General features: G+C 45.6%; 1 protein-coding gene and 3 non-coding genes across 5 annotated transcripts; all 4 read right to left on the bottom strand.

Moving 5' to 3' along the window:
* Nucleotides 1–417: 417 nt before the first annotated feature.
* Nucleotides 418–5,137, bottom strand: LOC129101102 (activated RNA polymerase II transcriptional coactivator p15-like). Of its 2 annotated transcripts, none has more exons than XM_054610746.1 (5): nucleotides 5,019–5,137; nucleotides 3,746–3,815; nucleotides 2,889–3,008; nucleotides 2,354–2,462; nucleotides 418–968 (listed from the first exon to the last, which is right to left on the bottom strand). In XM_054610746.1, the coding sequence occupies exons 2-5, from the start codon at nucleotides 3,812–3,814 to the stop codon at nucleotides 889–891; spliced, it is 378 nt and encodes a 125-aa protein (XP_054466721.1). In that variant the 5' UTR covers nucleotide 3,815; nucleotides 5,019–5,137; the 3' UTR covers nucleotides 418–888. The 2 variants fall into 2 exon arrangements, with proteins under 2 accessions (XP_054466721.1, XP_054466722.1); XM_054610747.1 differs by having other exon boundaries at nucleotides 3,746–3,818; nucleotides 5,019–5,126.
* A 2,446-nt stretch (nucleotides 5,138–7,583) lies between these two features.
* trnaq-cug (transfer RNA glutamine (anticodon CUG)) lies at nucleotides 7,584–7,655 on the bottom strand. Its single transcript has one exon. It is a non-coding gene; the product is annotated as a tRNA-Gln (tRNA).
* Nucleotides 7,656–8,098: 443 nt separating this feature from the next.
* On the bottom strand, nucleotides 8,099–8,181 carry trnal-aag (transfer RNA leucine (anticodon AAG)). Its single transcript has one exon. It is a non-coding gene; the product is annotated as a tRNA-Leu (tRNA).
* Nucleotides 8,182–16,597: 8,416 nt separating this feature from the next.
* trnaq-cug (transfer RNA glutamine (anticodon CUG)) lies at nucleotides 16,598–16,669 on the bottom strand. The gene has a single exon. It is a non-coding gene; the product is annotated as a tRNA-Gln (tRNA).
* Between the last annotated feature and the right edge of the window lie 109 nt (nucleotides 16,670–16,778).

The raw sequence follows: 16,778 nt of genomic DNA, 5'->3' as shown, positions 1-16,778 counted from the left end.
AATGTGATATGCCAGTTAACAGCTTAAAATATACTTATTTATATAATGACAGTTTCAAGAAAAAAGGCCCAACAGCTTGTATCCTTCCACCACTGCGCTATAGGGTGAGTGGACTTACTGTATTACATAGGGCATGCCAACTGCTCTGCAGCAGTGATAAAAACTGTCCAGGAAGTCATGAACACAGTATAGAAAATAATTGGACTTCCCCTGCTCTAACTGGAAGACATCTTCAGATCACGCTGCCTCCCCAGAGCCAGCAGCATTCTGAAGGAGTCAACTCACCAGTCACCATCTCTACTATCTGCTGCCATCTGGAGGACACTACCAGGCATTAAAGATCCACACCTGCCTGACGGAGCTGGTTCACAGGTCATACAAGTACAATACATTGCTTTCAATAAATACATTAGCCGATTTGTTTAATAGTATCATTTATTTTCAAAACCTAATCCCATGGTACTCCATGACTCTAACCGCTTGCAGGTACAACATGACAGAGTGGACTCGGCTTTCAGAATTGAAGAGCACTGATGTCGGGTGCTACGTATTACAAAGGTCAGATCAAACAAAATAATGTACATGATAGTCAAGCCATGAACACACATTTACACACATTGACAACATAATAAGCTAGTGCCTTTGTTTTTTTCTCCATTCAATACCAAAACACCAATGTATTCTACCCACAGACTGTAATGATCACCCACCTACTCATCCACCCACGCCTTTAACAAGTTTCACACAGAACACCAGCGTATGCGGACAACACTAGATCTATACAACCACAAACTAAACAAGTCCATTAAAAAACAATCTAAGGCGTTTTACAAAACGGATTAGCTAATTTAACGTAATTAATTCAACAGGTAACATTGAAAGGAATGCTTATATTCTCTTTATGGCGTCGTCAATTTCTGAAATCTGGTCCTTCAGTTGGTTCCATTGCTCAGGATTCAGGGAGATACCTACGAGAAATGTAAAACAAGAGGTTCAAACTGTGTCCTACACCACAACTGCAAACAATGCTGGGTATCTGTGCTTGAAACCTTTAAGGTATCAACCATAAACTGTATATAAGAAGTGGATGTAGTCATCGTGGCGCCACCCATTGGTTTGTGGACTGCAGTTTTGAAGCATCGAGTTCGGCAATTTGACAGTCGCCATGTTGACTTTTTGCAACCAGTTAACGGACGTGATCTTATTTTGACTGTGGATGTCTACTGAGGTAATAAATCTAGTGAGAAGTAGGGTCATTTTCTCATAGACTTCAATATAACCAGACTTCTTTTTGCAACCAGAGGAGTCGTCCCCTGCTGGTCACTAGAGAGAATGCACGTTTTAAGACACGAACGCATTGGCTTCACTTTTGAGCACCGGAGGCTGCCGCCTTGTATCAGCATCATCTTTTTTCGCCTCACAGATCTAGAAACTATTTGTATGGTTTTGCTTGCAGCTAATCACCGCGAGCGTTCTTTCATATAATGCCACATGTGATTGGCCCACTACAGTGTTTCCCGCAGGATTTTTTTCAGCAGCGGTGGTGTGGCCCTAGGGGGGTCCGGGGGGCATGCCCCCCGGCCGCAATTTTTTGTACCCTTTACATTGGAATGCATGAATCATCATCTTTTTTCGCCCTCACAGATCTAGAAACTATTTGTATGGTTTTGCTTGCAGCTAATCACCGCGAGCGTTCTTTCATATAATGCCACATGTGATTGGCCCACTACACCAACCGCAGCTACAACCCCACACTGCCGGGATGGTCTGCCTGCACGCAGCTCTCAACATAGAGATCTCTGAGATGGATTGGGCTGCAGAGGGTTTTTAACACTGGTGGTCATGCCAATTTTAGCAATGCTTACAGCATTAACAAAGGCAGCAGATCTAACAGAGCTCACGGTATAAACTTGGTTCGGGGAACCGGAGGTTGGATGGTCTGCATTAGTCTTCCGCCAACAATGCAATTAACAAAGAGGTCCCGACACAATTAGGCAGGAGATGGGCAGGAGATGGCGCAAACAGAGGTAACCGCTGTAAGAGCACTTTGCTGTGCGGTGGCAAATAGCTAGCCAGTGGGACATAAACACAAAGCTACCATTCACATGATGGGTATCGAATGAGGCAGCCTTTCGGTACCGTTTTATTTCATTTTCTTTTTTAACGACACCCAGCCTTAACTGCAAACCACTAAAAACACCAAATGTCTATATTTCCAGTTCCTGGTGTACCACTAAAAACACCAAATGTCTATATTTCCAGTTCCTGGTGTAGTTCTTCATATAAATATGTGCCACGTGTAGATCACTCAAACATCATAAAAACATATCGATAGCTTTAGAGATGTGATTACCTTTCTTTCCTGGCTTCATCTCCCCATCTTGGTTCATCCAGTACTCTCTGATGTCAATCAGGCATTTCCCTTTGAAGTCCCTCACACTGACATACCTCATCTTTCCAATCTGTAAGAAGACCAACTGTCAACTGGACTTTTTCTACACAAAACATTTTTTGGGGATTAGAACATTTTAAGGCTGTTAAAATACCATTTAAAAAGTACAGAACAGTACCTCTGTCCACAAGGAGGTTATAATATTGAAGGTATTAACATAGAATATTATATGCAACTGTAAGATACCTGAATAAACATTGTGCTGTTCATTTATGAGAAGCTTGTGTAGCAGTGAATATCAACTGAATTAAAACATGATTTGATATTTTAATCTATTTAAACATGTAACCTTTATGAATTTTACATCAATATATATCAACTGCATATAAAATGGATCTGTTGAATAAAAAATAAAAGTTGAAATTTAAACTTCTGGAGAGTTTGAAATAATGTTTCGTCTGAACAGCTTTAACTTCAGTGCACCTGTAATACCCACCTGGAACATGTTGTCCTCCCCATTACTGTTGCCCTTGGATGAGCCACCTGGCTTGGAACTCTCTCCGCTCTTTGGTTTCTTGGCTGGTTTCTCTGGTGCACTTGACTTCTTTCTCTTCGCCTGAAAAAAAGAAAGAAAAGCGTTCAAACTTTTCAAATTCTTGCCCCACATTCTGTCCTTACCAGGCATGGTAAATGTAGGCGGGTTATTGTCCAGGGCTGACTTGTAGAGTGGATTCGTTAAGAATAGTGAAGTTGGTATCAGCAGTGGAATGAATAAGAAAAGCTGTGAAATGGGAGCACTTGTGTCTTACTGTACTAGGGCAAAGATTGTATTTCTTTTTATTATTTATTAAAACATGTTCCTAGCTATAACCATCCCTACTTATATTTGACCTTTCGCCTTCTAGTGTTTATGTCCACAGACCTTTGACTTTTTAATCACAGAATCAGATATTTTCTAAAGCAGTTGCTCATATTTTGTATTGGTGACTCAACCAGCAAAGTCTTAACCACCTAACAGTGATTTTTCAGAGACTTAAACTGCAGGGATGTAATTCCCACATTGGGGGAATGTGGATCTTTCAGAACAATGTGAGGACTGCTTATTGTCAGTGTGTTCCACATTTTATCATTAAGTGTGTCATGCAGTGTGGGATTTTCACCAGTATGGTCTTGGTCGTGACTTTCTTGACTACAGCACTGCCATCTAGCCTTGAGGTGCACAAACTGTAGGGCGCCTAGTGTTGTCAGTCAATCTCAGAATACAATCTGCTTTCAGTGCTTCGTTTCTTTAAATGCCAAGACACGTTAGAACACTAAAGTAGACAGATCAGAATGTATTATTAAAGCACAAACCTTGGTCTCTACTTCACTGTCAGAGTCACTTCCAGACGTAGAAGACAGCACTTCCTTTGATTTTGGCATTCTGCTAAGACAGGGATCAAATATCAGACCACTCTTTTAGTACTTGACATTTAAAAAGACTATTTACAGAGAAATATGCATAGTCGGGTTTTCCTTTAACATGACATTCTTCAGTCTGTGTACCTTTGACAGAATATACAGGTATTACAAAATGCTAGTGTGCAGAAGGGAAATGTAGCTTTCAAACTGCACTGTGAAGGGCTCTTTATAGCCAGTATGGAAAAAAGGGGTGATTCCACTTAACAATAACTCCACATATGGCCAAGTGAGTAAAAATGTCTTTTAGACAGAGTATGAGAATGGCAGGCTTTTTGGGGACAATTAGTTTCAATGTAATTTCAATTTCAGGAGCTGGTTCTGTAATAGACGAGAACATTCTGTTGGACAAAAATCAGACAGTCAACATCATCTGGCTTAACAAAATATGCATTTATTTAAATTGTATTAATTTCTTTATTATATTAGTAAATATATAATTTACTAATTCAAATCAGACAGGAAAGACAACTGTAACTTGACAATACAAAACAGTTTGCTCGCGAGGTCCGGCTCTGATTCATTGTTTGTTCCCAAAACGTAACATGGTTTATTAATAAATTAGACAGAAAATGAGCATATATCACTAACAAAGAACTGAAACTGTAAGCAGAGCTGAAGAAAAAATTATATTATCGTGCAGCCGGCAGAACATTCTTTCTTTGAAGTTGTGGAGACATGTTGCTAAACGAGCCATGTACGCCATTAGTTCCGTATCTGTGAGGTACAGTTAATTAGGCTGCGCAGGTTATTTGGGTTAAGGGAACTGGCATTGTGTTGAGGCTTTTTAGCGCGTCCAAGTTGCATTTCGTTGATATTTTTCTCCATATGACTTCAACCTGACTAATATCTCATATTGTGTTAGCTGCTTGCAAGAAATACACGCTGGAGCCCCGCTGTAATAAGACTGTGCATGTATAGCTACATGCATATACATTAGCTAGCAAGCTAGTTGCTATCTGGATGGTTTAGCCACGGAAGCTAACGTTAGCAGAGCCCCGTTTGCCCGTGTATGCTGTCTCGTTGTGTAGCTAGAAGCCATTCATTTCCTTTAGCTGGTACCATAACAAGCCAATGTGCAGCGAAACACAGTCCTGCTCTTCTATTAAACCGACAACGTCGCAAAGACACGTTTTAGCATGTTCTTTTTCAAACTGTTAATGCTTACATGATGAGATGTGGTTGAGCGGATCTCTAGACAGGAAACGGAAAGCCGACTGACTTCCCGGCGCGAGGACTGCTTGCATGCGTGAAATACAATAGTCTCCTTCGCCAGCAGCCTAGATGCCAAGGGCGTATGTTTTAGGGCACATGTGAAGCGGGTGTCGGGGGGCCGGGGTGGACTGAGGTTCCTCTCAAGGGAAATTATTTATTTTCTATTCGCCAATTTATTGTAATTTTTTTTATTTATGTCATGGAAAACACAAAATTAAGGCACCAGGTGACAATTCAAAATATAAAAGTATAATGGAATATAATGCAGTAAGGCTCTCAGGCATTCCCCATTTAAGATAAGATAAGATAAGATAAGATAAGATAATCCTTTATTAGTCCCGCAGCGGGGAAATTTGCAGGCTTACAGCAGCATAGAGTTAAAGTGCACACAAGAGACATAGTAAAGAAAGACAAGATAAAAATAAAAATGAAAATAAAAAATAAAAATAAAATAAAAAAACAAGTATTATAAATAAGCAATAAAAACAGTAGAAAAACACAATAACTGAAATATAATATTTACAGACAGAAAAAAAACAACTATATTAACCATTATTGCACAGTGTTTTTATTGTCATGTGTCATGTGGTCTGCTGGGAGCAGAGCTGGTTGTGTAACCTGACAGCAGCAGGAAGGAAGGACCTGCGGTACCTCTCCTTCACACACCGGGGGTGAAGCAGCCGGTGGCTGAAGGAGCTGCACAGAGCTGCCAGGGCGTCCTGCATGGGGTGGGAGGTATTGTTCATCAGGGATGACAGCTTGGCCATCACCCTCCTGTCTCCCACCACCTCCACCGTATCCAATGGACACCCCAGCACACTGCTGGCCTTCCTGACAAGCTTGTTCAGTCTCTTCTTGTCTGCTGCTGAGATGCTGCTGCTCCAGCAGACCACTCCATAAAAGATGGCTGATGCCACCACGGAGTTGAAAAAAGTCCTCAGGAGTGCTCCCTGCACTCCAAAGGACCTCAGTCTCCTCAGCAGATAGAGTCTGCTCTGACCCTTTTTATACAGTGCATTTGTGTGATTTGTCCAGTCCAGTTTATTGTTCAAGTGAACACCCAGGTACTTATAAGATTGCACAATCTCAATGTCCTGTCCCTGGATGTTCACTGGTTCCGGAGGACAGTGTTTTCCCCGGCGGAAGTCCACCACCAGCTCTTTGGTTTTACCAGAGTTGATCTGGAGGCAGTTCCGCCGGCACCATCCTATGAAGTCCTGGTTCAGTTCTCTGTATTCCCTCTCATCGCCGGCGGGGATGAGGCCGACGATTGCAGAGTCGTCAGAGAACTTTTATTTTGCAGGTGGCAGGTAGCAGAGTTATATGTGAAGTCCGAAGTGTAGATGGAGAAGAGGAATGGAGCCAGAACGGTTCCTTGTGGGGCCCCCGTGCTGCAGGACACCCGATCTGACTCACACTCCCTATCCTCACATACTGTGGACGGTTGGTGAGGTAGTCCAGTATCCATGCAGTGAGGTGGTGGTCCACCCCGGTCTGCTCCAGCTTGTCCCTCAGAAGCAAAGGCTGGATGGTGTTGAAGGCACTGGAGTTGTTTTCATCACCATAAAGGTGAAAAAGACAAGAAATTTCACTGAGATTTCATTGAAATAACATTTAATGTTATTTCTGCTGAGGTAAGACAAATGTAGGTAGCATTTGTTCTTCCGTCCCCTTTTTTTCCTTTTGTTTGGGGGAAATCACTCTTTAAATGTATTAATTTATTTCAAATCCTAAACCCTTTGACTTAATTCGCTCATGTGTGTTGATCAGCTGGAATTCTGCATATGTGTTCTCTGAGATTTCGAGAATGAAGTCATAATACTTCAAAATATAGTCCTAATACTACAATAATAAATTAGTGTATTAATGAAAATTGACTTATAGGGGGAATAACTGGTTACAGAGAGACATGTACATGTTTAAAATAATTCTGCTTTTAAAAACAGAAGTCATTTTAAGAAAGTTTTGCATCTTGTCTGTCACTTTCCTAACATTTTTTAAAGCCATCAATCAAACTCACTGGACCTTATTTAGAAAAGTAAATACCATTTCATCCTGAAAAAATGGTGTAGCTAAATCTGTTTCAGAAGGTGATCTAAATGCAAATGATGATGTTGATGTTGATGTTGTGGACGGTACATTAGAGCTAAGATGGTTGAAATCGTGCATTATGTGCAACAAGCACTGATGGAGTATACTTGCCCCTTAATGACGAACACTGTTGACTTGACTGCAGGAACCTGAGTACAAATCTCAGTGAAATTTCTTGTCTTTTTCACCTTTATGGTGATGAAAACAAAGATTTCAAAATGTGCATCCAAAAACATTTTACTTAATACTACTCAATTCTAATTTGACTCAGGGGAAGATCAAAAGACGCCTCAATTGTTTCCGGTCTCACTTGTACCTGAAGCAAGATGCTGCCACCAACGCACTGTTTTCAGTTTAAGGCCTGTTTCCTGTGATTATCCTTTCAGTGATGGTTGGCATTGTTTGACCTTTACTCTTGCTTAAGATCAGGTTCCACTGAGATTTGAAATCAGATCACTGGATTCAGAGTCCAGAGTGCTAACCATTACACCATGGAACCACTACACATTGGGAAAACTACATAGGTTCGCTAAAGGGTTTCATATATGGCAACAACATGTAGGCAATAGGGCAAAGAAGGCATACAACGGTACCAGTGACAAAGAAGCTAACAATGACAAAGCAACCGCTAAAGGGTTACTCAGAATTTTACTAACCTCAGCAGAGGATTTGGGAGGATCACAGAGGATTTGGGAAAAGGCAACTAAAGAAATTCTTTTGAAAGACTTCCTACAAACAATTACTGTAGCGACATACGTATATGCCAATTGTATACAGGCACGTGGTCAGATTACACTGGTTGATAACGTAGGGGCTAACAAATGCTGCTGTTGCACTAGTAGTTCAGTATTTGGAATGCCTGCTCCCTAACTAACAAAGCATTGTTGACTTTATTTTCCCAATATCATGTTACAGGCACCGTTTCCAGGGAAAAACAGTGGCTGTCAGAAGTGGGATTCGAACCCACGCCTCCAGTGGAGACTGCGACCTTAACGCAGCGCCTTGGACCGCTCGGCCATCCTGACTGAATAAAACCTACATTTAATGAAAACTTTCATAAATATCATGAGCAGACAACGCCACCTTGGGACTTTCACCCAAAGATTTAATTTAAGACACGCAAGTAAGTTGACTCTAATGGCAGGAGACGTGGTTCACAGTTTTAACAATATATATTTTATTTACTTAATACAATGGAATAAGCACACAATAAACTGTTAAGGCAGAGGCTGATGTGAATGGGGGGCTAGCGAAGGGAAGGGTCCAAATAATATAAATCACCCGGGTAAGTGATAATCACACACACAAACATAAATCCCAGGGAAGCACAGCACACAGGAAGAAAAGGGACACCGCCTCCACCACAGACCTCTGCAAAGTAAAACAGACAAGAATCAAACACAATGAAACAAAACTAATGCGAAACCAAAACAGGGCAAACAATCAATCCAGACAAAATATCCTTTGCCCAAAAACAGAAAAGAAAGCAAATAAACAAACTATATTCAAAGCAAAACAAACCCAATGGCCAAGGCGGCACACTTATGGCAGTGAAAATGGCTGTAACGGTTTCCGGCCGTGGTAACACAACGCCAAATCTGTTGCAACGCTGTAGGTAACGGGCAACAAACAGCGCTATAAACAAGGACAGCAAACAAAGCTGTAAACACAACAGCGGACGGCGCTGTAATTGAAACCGCAGACGAAATACAAAACAAAGCAGCAGGGTTCAGCCGTTCAGGTTGCTCAGTAGCCGTCCCTCATCTAAAAACAGAATGTATAAAATTGGTAAAAATGTTTATTATTAAAATGACCGTATGGGCCCAATGCTGAATTAAAACACACTATACCTGTTGACTCGATTGGCGGCACACTGACGATAACAGGGGGAGGAGCCTACAGCTACATGCGGTACCTACAACCGAAACATTGTTAGCGCTAATATTTAATCAGATTGTGCAGACCAAGAGGACACTTACCAACGCAGGCCAACGGGAGTAGCGCACGCTCATAGCGGGGCACGGCAGCTCAAGCGCTCTGCCGCGAGACAACACTTCGGACCGGAAGTCATGCATGCAATTGAGTGCAGAGAGAGAGCACCGGGGAGACCTGCCACCTTTATGTAGTGTTCCCCCTACCGGCTGCTATGCGCACTTCATTGAGTGTCTACTGCTACATTCTACCCCCGCTTCTTGCATCGTCGTCCCGACGATGGACAAAAAGCAAGGAACACGAGCTAGGACCAGGGTCTAAATAAAGCAGACACTGCATGGGAAACTGGTGCAGGGGGACCCGCAGCCTCTACCTGTCCAGTTGGCCGTGGAACATGATGGACATTGGAGTGGTGACCAGCAGTTGAGCGCATGGTCCGGCGTGGGGCGAGGTCACTAGGACCGGGACAACTGACTGGAGGGGCAGCGTCCAAGTTCCGTGCTCCAGTACGTGGTGCCGACAAAGGGACGCCGACTTGGGGGTCGGGGTCAGATGGAAGAACTGGCCTTTGGGGGCGGGCCTGGGTCACAGCAGTGGAGCTGGTGTCATGCCTGACTGCAGAGGCCACTGGGGGCTGTGGCCTGAGGACCAGCAGATCGTACTCAAATGAGTCATCATTCTCAGCAACTGGTTCCTCCACAGGTGGTGGGTCATGAGGGGGAGCACATCCAGGTGGGTCCACTCCAACCGCAGCTTTCAGCATTTTGCGGTGGACTTGCCTGATCTTGGTCGGGTTGTCCACTGGCACGATGGTATATACAGAGCCACCTTCTGCAGGTGCTCTCAACACTCTGTACTTCATGGAGCTCCACCGATCCCGAATCTTGTGAGGCCCTCGTGCATTAAAATCACGCAGAAATACCAACTGCCCTTCCCTGAGCAATAGCTCTTTGACATGCTGGTCATGGGCTCGCTTTCGGCGGCCTGCAGCGTGTTGCAAGCGCTCCCTTGCACCTTCGAATGCCACCTGTAGTCGAGCCTGGTGTTCCTGGACCCATTCATGGACAGAACCATTAACTGGGTTCTCAACTCTACCCAATAAAAAGTCGAGTGGCAGTCGAGGTTCCTGGCCAAACATCAGGAAAAACGGACACTCTCCGGTAGCCTGATGGGGAGTGGTATTATAGAAATAAAGGACCTGAGGCAAACATGAAGTCCAGTCCCTCTTTCGGGAGACAGGCAGTGTACGCAACAGATTGTGGAGTGTCCTGTTGAACCGTTCACACTGACCATTCCCCTCAGGATGGTAGGGTGTGGTGCGCGATTTCGCAATACCATACAAGCTGCAAAGTTGCTGTATGAGCGAGCTCTCAAAGTTACGGCCCTGGTCGGAATGTAACCGAGACGGGACACCAAATTTATAAAACCATTCTGATACAAGGACCTTGGCCACTGTGGTTGCACGCTGATCCCGAGTAGGAATAGCTATGGTGTATTTACTAAAAACATCTGTCATTACCAAGACATTTTCGACACCATTCTGTGCAGGCTCAAGGGTAGTGTAGTCGATGGCAACGATTTCATTAGGACGCGATGCCAACAGATGGCCCATATAGCTGCAAGCTGTTGGGTGGACATCTTTGGCGACTTGACACCTCTCACATGCCTGACACCATTGAGCCACATCAGAGGACATGCCTGGCCAATAGCACCGGGACCGCAGCAGCGCCAAAGTGCGCTCCACTCCCTGATGACCATGCTCCTGATGGACCTGGTTTAAAACCTCGCTGGTGAGAGCCTCGGGCAACAACAACTGAAAAGTGGGCTCCGCACCATCTGAGCGGAACACCTGGCGGTACAGGACCCCGTCCCTCTCGACCAGGCGATCCCACTGACGGAGCAGAATCAGTGCAGACTGTGACAGTTGTGCCCGCTCCTCGTGGCTAGGACGCTGCTTTCTCTCAAAAACGGCATCAACTCTAAAATCACCGGGTCAGCCTGCTGAAGGGTACAGATCTCAGGGGTGGTGTGCTGTGGCAGGGCTACAATGGTAGCTTGGATTACCTCATCCTCTCTCAGTGCCAGGGCTTGTTGCAGAGGCTTGGGCATGGCAGTACCAGGGAGCATAGCCTCAATATCCTGAGGACCAGGTGGGCATTGGCGAGACAGCGCGTCGGCATTCTGGTTACTCCTCCCTGACCGATACTTGATGTCGAAGTCGAAGGACGCCAGCTGGGCTGCCCATCGCTGCTCAGCTGCAGACAGTTTAGCAGAAGTTAAATGACTCAAAGGGTTATTGTCTGTATAGACAATACACTTATGACCCAACAAGTACTCTCGAAACTTTTCAGTCATGGCCCACTTAAGGGCCAGGAACTCAAGTTTCATGGAACTATAATTGGTCATGTTCCTTTCTGTTGGTCTCAAGCCGCGGCTAGCATAAGCTATCGGCCGCACCTTTCCTGCTTGTTCCTGTGAGAGCACTGCCCCCAAGCCACCATGGCTCGCATCCACCTCCAGGATAAAAGGGAGGGTAAAATCTGCATAGGCCAATACTGGTGCAGTAGTGAGCCTTGCCTTCAACGCTTTAAAACCTTGTTCACACTCGTCAGTCCACTGCTCGATGACACCATGTTTGGACTTCTTACCCGTCTTTGTGCTCCCAAACTCTGCCACAGCCTTATGCAGAGGGGCTGCCAACTTGGCAAAACCCTCTACAAACCGCCGATAGTAGCTGGCAAAGCCAAGAAAAGACCGCAGCTCAGAGACAGTCTTAGGCATTGGCCAATTAGCGACTGCCTCAACCTTGCTGGGCTCCGTGGAGACACCGTCTCTAGATATTACATGGCCCAAATAATGCACCTCCTTCTGGAAGAAAGAGCATTTACTGAGCTTTGCCTTTAGGCCCTCATTTTTGAGTCGGTCCAGCACAACCCGCAACCGCTCCAGATGTTGTTCCACAGTCGATGAAAACACAACGATGTCATCAAGATACAACAATAATGACTCGCATTGTTTGTCTCCAAAAATACGCTGCATGAGCCTCTGAAATGTGCCAGGAGCATTACAAAGACCAAAGGGCATGCGGTTCCATTCAAACAAACCAAACGGGGTGCAAAAGGCAGTTTTTGGCTTGTCTGCCTCAGTAACTGGCACTTGATTGTAGCCACTGGTTAAGTCTAGGGTGGTAAACCAGCGGGCACCTGAAAGCGCATCAAGTGACTCCTCAATGCGAGGCAGAGGAAAGGCATCCTTCCTAGTCTTGCTATTGAGTTGCCTGTAGTCAACACACATACGCAGAGTGCCATCCTTTTTCCTCACCAACACAATTGGGGACGCATAGGGACTACTACTTTCCCTGATTACCTGGGATGAGAGCAGCTGATTAATGTGTTCTTTCACGACCTCGTATTCCGATGGTGGTATACGCCTGTAGCGCTGCCTTACAGGGGCATCATCAACCACCGGGATGTCATGGGAGATCAGCCTGGTACAGCCCAGATCTCCATCATGGGCTGAGAAAACAGGGGCATACTGTCTCAGTAGAGACCTCACCTGGAGCTGTTCCTCTGCAGACAACGAGGACAGGTCTACATCCTCTGCCTGCTGCTGTACAGTAGGGGCAACTGTCTGAGATGACAACATGGCTACACAGGATGGCACCTCACTGACACCTGGAGGAAGGCTCACGACATTTACTGCATCGAGTGTGCCAACGACAGTGCGAGCATACAACACAACGTCGGTCGAGCCTACATTGATGACGGGTATGTATGCCGTTCCCCTGATCACTTGAACCAGGGCAGGGGAAGCAAGCAAACCAGCAGGCAACCCAGAGGCCGGGGGCTCAAACAACACTGTGGAACCAAGATACTTCTCAGCACATGTGGCTGCCACGATCTTCATGACCCCACCAGGAATACGCCAAGCCCCCTTACCTCTGACCTTTGCCCTTCCTGAACTATCCGGAGGGGTCTGAGCATCCACATGTCGACACTGCTGCAGTGCCTGCACAACAGGGGATGGAGTCCCAGATACACAGGACTGAGAGAACAACCCTCACCATACTGTCCAAAGAGCTCTTGGTAGCATTTGCGAATCACATTCATACCCAGAACACCAGGCACTTGAGCAGGCGTACCGCCAGGAGGGTCCTTTACAACCAACACTCCACAATTGGGCATCAACTTTCCACAAAGTTGTACCTCAAGCTCCAAGTAGCCAATGTATGGTATAGCTAAACCATTAGCAGCTCGAAGCTGCAACCAGTGGCATGACTGGAGGCGCTCCTGACCCCAAAGCTCAAAATACTGATGGAAAAAGCTCTCCGACACACAGGACACCATAGACCCCGTATCCACTAGACACGGAACCATCACTCCACCCATGCTCACATCGACATGAGGACAAGACGAGATCAGCTTAGGAACATTTAAAACACTAAAACCAGCTTGTGAGCCCATAGCCGCCTCACCCAAACTGTGGCTCTGCAGTTCAGGGGGCTCTAGTTTCCCGACATCGAAGCGGGGCAAGACTGTCTACCCGGATTAGGTGGAGGTTGTGCAAAAGATTGAGAGTGAGGAGCGCGCACGCCGTCACACTCTCTCGCATAATGGCCAGGCTGCTTACAACGCCGGCATATTACAGGGTCTGAACGAGATGGACGGCTGCGCCAGTTGGAGTCCTGCAAGCGTGCAATGCTTTCGGTGAGTTGATTCAGCTGCTCTTGCTGCCGCTTTAGCATCTCCCTCATCTCACTCACCTCAGACACTGGGGGTGAAGGGACAGGGCCATAACGGCCACCCTGAACGCCATACTGAACACCAGAGACTAAGGGGAGTGAATGACTGCGGGCCCTCATCCGAGCAGGTGAACCTTCACGCTCCCACTGGATTGCCTCGGCTCTGACCTCTAGCAAGGTGCAGTCAGGCCAGTTACGCACAAACTGCTTCAACTGACGACGCAGGGAACCCCCTAAAACATGCTCAACAAACTGGTCTCTCAGAAGTGCCTCGGTATTTAACATACCGGTAGGCGCACGCTGTCTCACCTTAGCCACGAGACCCATCAAAGCGAGGGAGAACTCCTGAAGAGTCTCTCCCTCCTGCTGCTTCCTGGAGAAGAATGCTTCCTGCAGAGCGACATAAGACTCAGTGCACCCGTATAATTCCTGCAAGATGGAAAGTATTTTACCAGGGTCCTCTCGGTCTGCAGAAGAGCGATGCTTAATTTCCTCCTTAGCCTCACCCTCTAGGTGGTCGAAGAGAAAAAATGCACGGTCAGAGAAGGATAAATGCCGCGCCCTCATACATGCTTTTGCCTCTTCTATCCACTCACTCAGCCCTATACCTGTCCTCCCCCTAAAGATGGGACACTTCCTATCTCGGGGTATAAAGACTAGTCTCTCTGATACAGGGACACTAGAAGTGGAGGGAGCAGTAGATGGCTCAGAAGCAGCAGATGATGCACTAGGGCCAGCCTGCTCCTGCCGCAGCTGCTCATTGTCAGCCTTTAACTGGGCAATCAAGGCTTTGAGTTCCTGCAACTCTTCAGTCATGACTCAACTGACACTACTCCCCAGATAAAACACTACACTAGAAACTAGGCCTATAGCGAGGAACCTCACCCGAAACGGCACGGAGATCCGCTGGGAACACTGCTGCTTTGTCTTTTTTTTTTTTTTTTTTTTCGCTGCTCAATATGCCTACAAAAAGAACACAATATTAGAACAAAAAATAAAAAAACCAACGAACACACGTCTCTGCCTAATTAGAGTGTATCCTGTCAACAACGCCAAGTGTGGCAAGGCGAGCGCGGGGAGCACGGCGGCGAGGTGACGTTAGGGACCACACCAAGCACAGCCCGTGTTCAGGAGGTTGCAAACAACGCCACCTTGGGACTTTCACCCAAAGATTTAATTTAAGACACGCAAGTAAGTTGACTCTAATGGCAGGAGACGTGGCTCACAGTTTTAACAATATATATTTTATTTACTTAATACAATGGAATAAGCACACAATAAACTGTTAAGGCAGAGGCTGATGTGAATGGGGGGGCTAGCGAAGGGAAGGGTCCAAATAATATAAATCACCCGGGTAAGTGATAATCACACACACACAAACATAAATCCCAGGGAAGCACAGCACACAGGAAGAAAAGGGACACCGCCTCCACCACAGACCTCTGCAAAGTAAAACAGACAAGAATCAAACACAATGAAACAAAACTAATGCGAAACCAAAACGGGGCAAACAATCAATCCAAACAAAATATCCTTTGCCCAAAAACAGAAAAGAAAGCAAATAAACAAACTATATTCAAAGCAAAACAAACCCAATGGCCAAGGCGGCACACTTATGGCAGTGAAAATGGCTGTAACGGTTTCCGGCCGTGGTAACACAACGCCAAATCTGTTGCAACGCTGTAGGTAACGGGCAACAAACAGCGCTATAAACAAGGACAGCAAACAAAGCTGTAAACACAACAGCGGACGGCGCTGTAATTGAAACCGCAGACGAAATACAAAACAAAGCAGCAGGGTTCAGCCGTTCAGGTTGCTCAGTAGCCGTCCCTCATCTAAAAACAGAATGTATAAAATTGGTAAAAATGTTTATTATTAAAATGACCGTATGGGCCCAATGCTGAATTAAAACACACTATACCTGTTGACTCGATTGGCGGCACACTGACGATAACAGGGGGAGGAGCCTACAGCTACATGCGGTACCTACAACCGAAACATTGTTAGCGCTAATATTTAATCAGATTGTGCAGACCAAGAGGACACTTACCAACGCAGGCCAACGGGAGTAGCGCACGCTCATAGCGGGGCACGGCAGCTCAAGCGCTCTGCCGCGAGACAACACTTCGGACCGGAAGTCATGCATGCAATTGGGATTTGACCAAACAAAAGTAGTTGTTGCAATGATTAGTTTCCAGAGTTGTAAAATCCGGTCTGTGAGTTATCTAAACTGTTGTGCTTTTTTTGGCAACCAAAAGCCTTTAAATGCATTCATCTGTTTGGCCACCTTGGCGTCTTGAGTCAGAATGAATTGTCGTTGACCCACCAACACAGCCCCTTGTGTTATTTTAAAAGAGAAATGGTTGCACACAACCCCAATCCGATGTTGGAAAGCTGTGGGTTGATGGGGTTTCCAAAGCTGGTCGACCCTTCCAAAAAGCACTTCTGATGGAGTAAACTGGCCTCTTGATGAAGAACACTCGACTCTAACCGCAGGAACCTGAGTACAAATCGCAGTGAAACCTCTTTTTTATGGTGATTACAAGACAGAATTCAAAGTGTAAATCCATCATCAAAGTGGAAACCATTGAACTCCCTGTCAATACTCACTCAGGAGAAGATCAAGAGACCCCCCTTGTTTCCGGTCTCACTTGTACCTGAAGCAAGATGCTGGCGCCAACGCACTGTTTTCAGTTTAAGGCCTGTTTCCTGTGATTATCCTTTCAGTGATGGTTGGCATTGTTTGACCTTTGCTCTTGCTTAAAATCAGGTTCCACTGAGATTTGAACTCAGATCACTGGATTCAGAGTCCAGAGTGCTAACCATTACACCATGGAACCACTGCACGTTAGGAAAACTACATAGGTTCGCTAAAGGGTTTCATATATGGCAACAACATGTATGTCAGCTGTGTAAATAGGGCATAGAAGGCATACAACGGTACCAGTG

Source organism: Anoplopoma fimbria, chromosome 13 (genome assembly GCF_027596085.1).
Source record: "Anoplopoma fimbria isolate UVic2021 breed Golden Eagle Sablefish chromosome 13, Afim_UVic_2022, whole genome shotgun sequence".
NCBI lineage: Eukaryota > Metazoa > Chordata > Actinopteri > Perciformes > Anoplopomatidae > Anoplopoma > Anoplopoma fimbria.
This window is presented reverse-complemented; position numbering and strand designations above follow the sequence as displayed.

Excerpts from the sequence above, each read along its gene's own strand:
- LOC129101102 (XM_054610746.1), bottom strand. The coding sequence starts at position 3,814 with ATGCCAAAATCAAAGGAAGTGCTGTCTTCTACGTCTGGAAGTGACTCT. Across the intron at positions 2,463-2,888 it reads GGGAGGACAACATGTTCCAG|ATTGGAAAGATGAGGTATGT; the intron begins GTGGGTATTACA and ends GTCTTCTTACAG. Across the intron at positions 969-2,353 it reads GATGAAGCCAGGAAAGAAAG|GTATCTCCCTGAATCCTGAG; the intron begins GTAATCACATCT and ends CATTTCTCGTAG.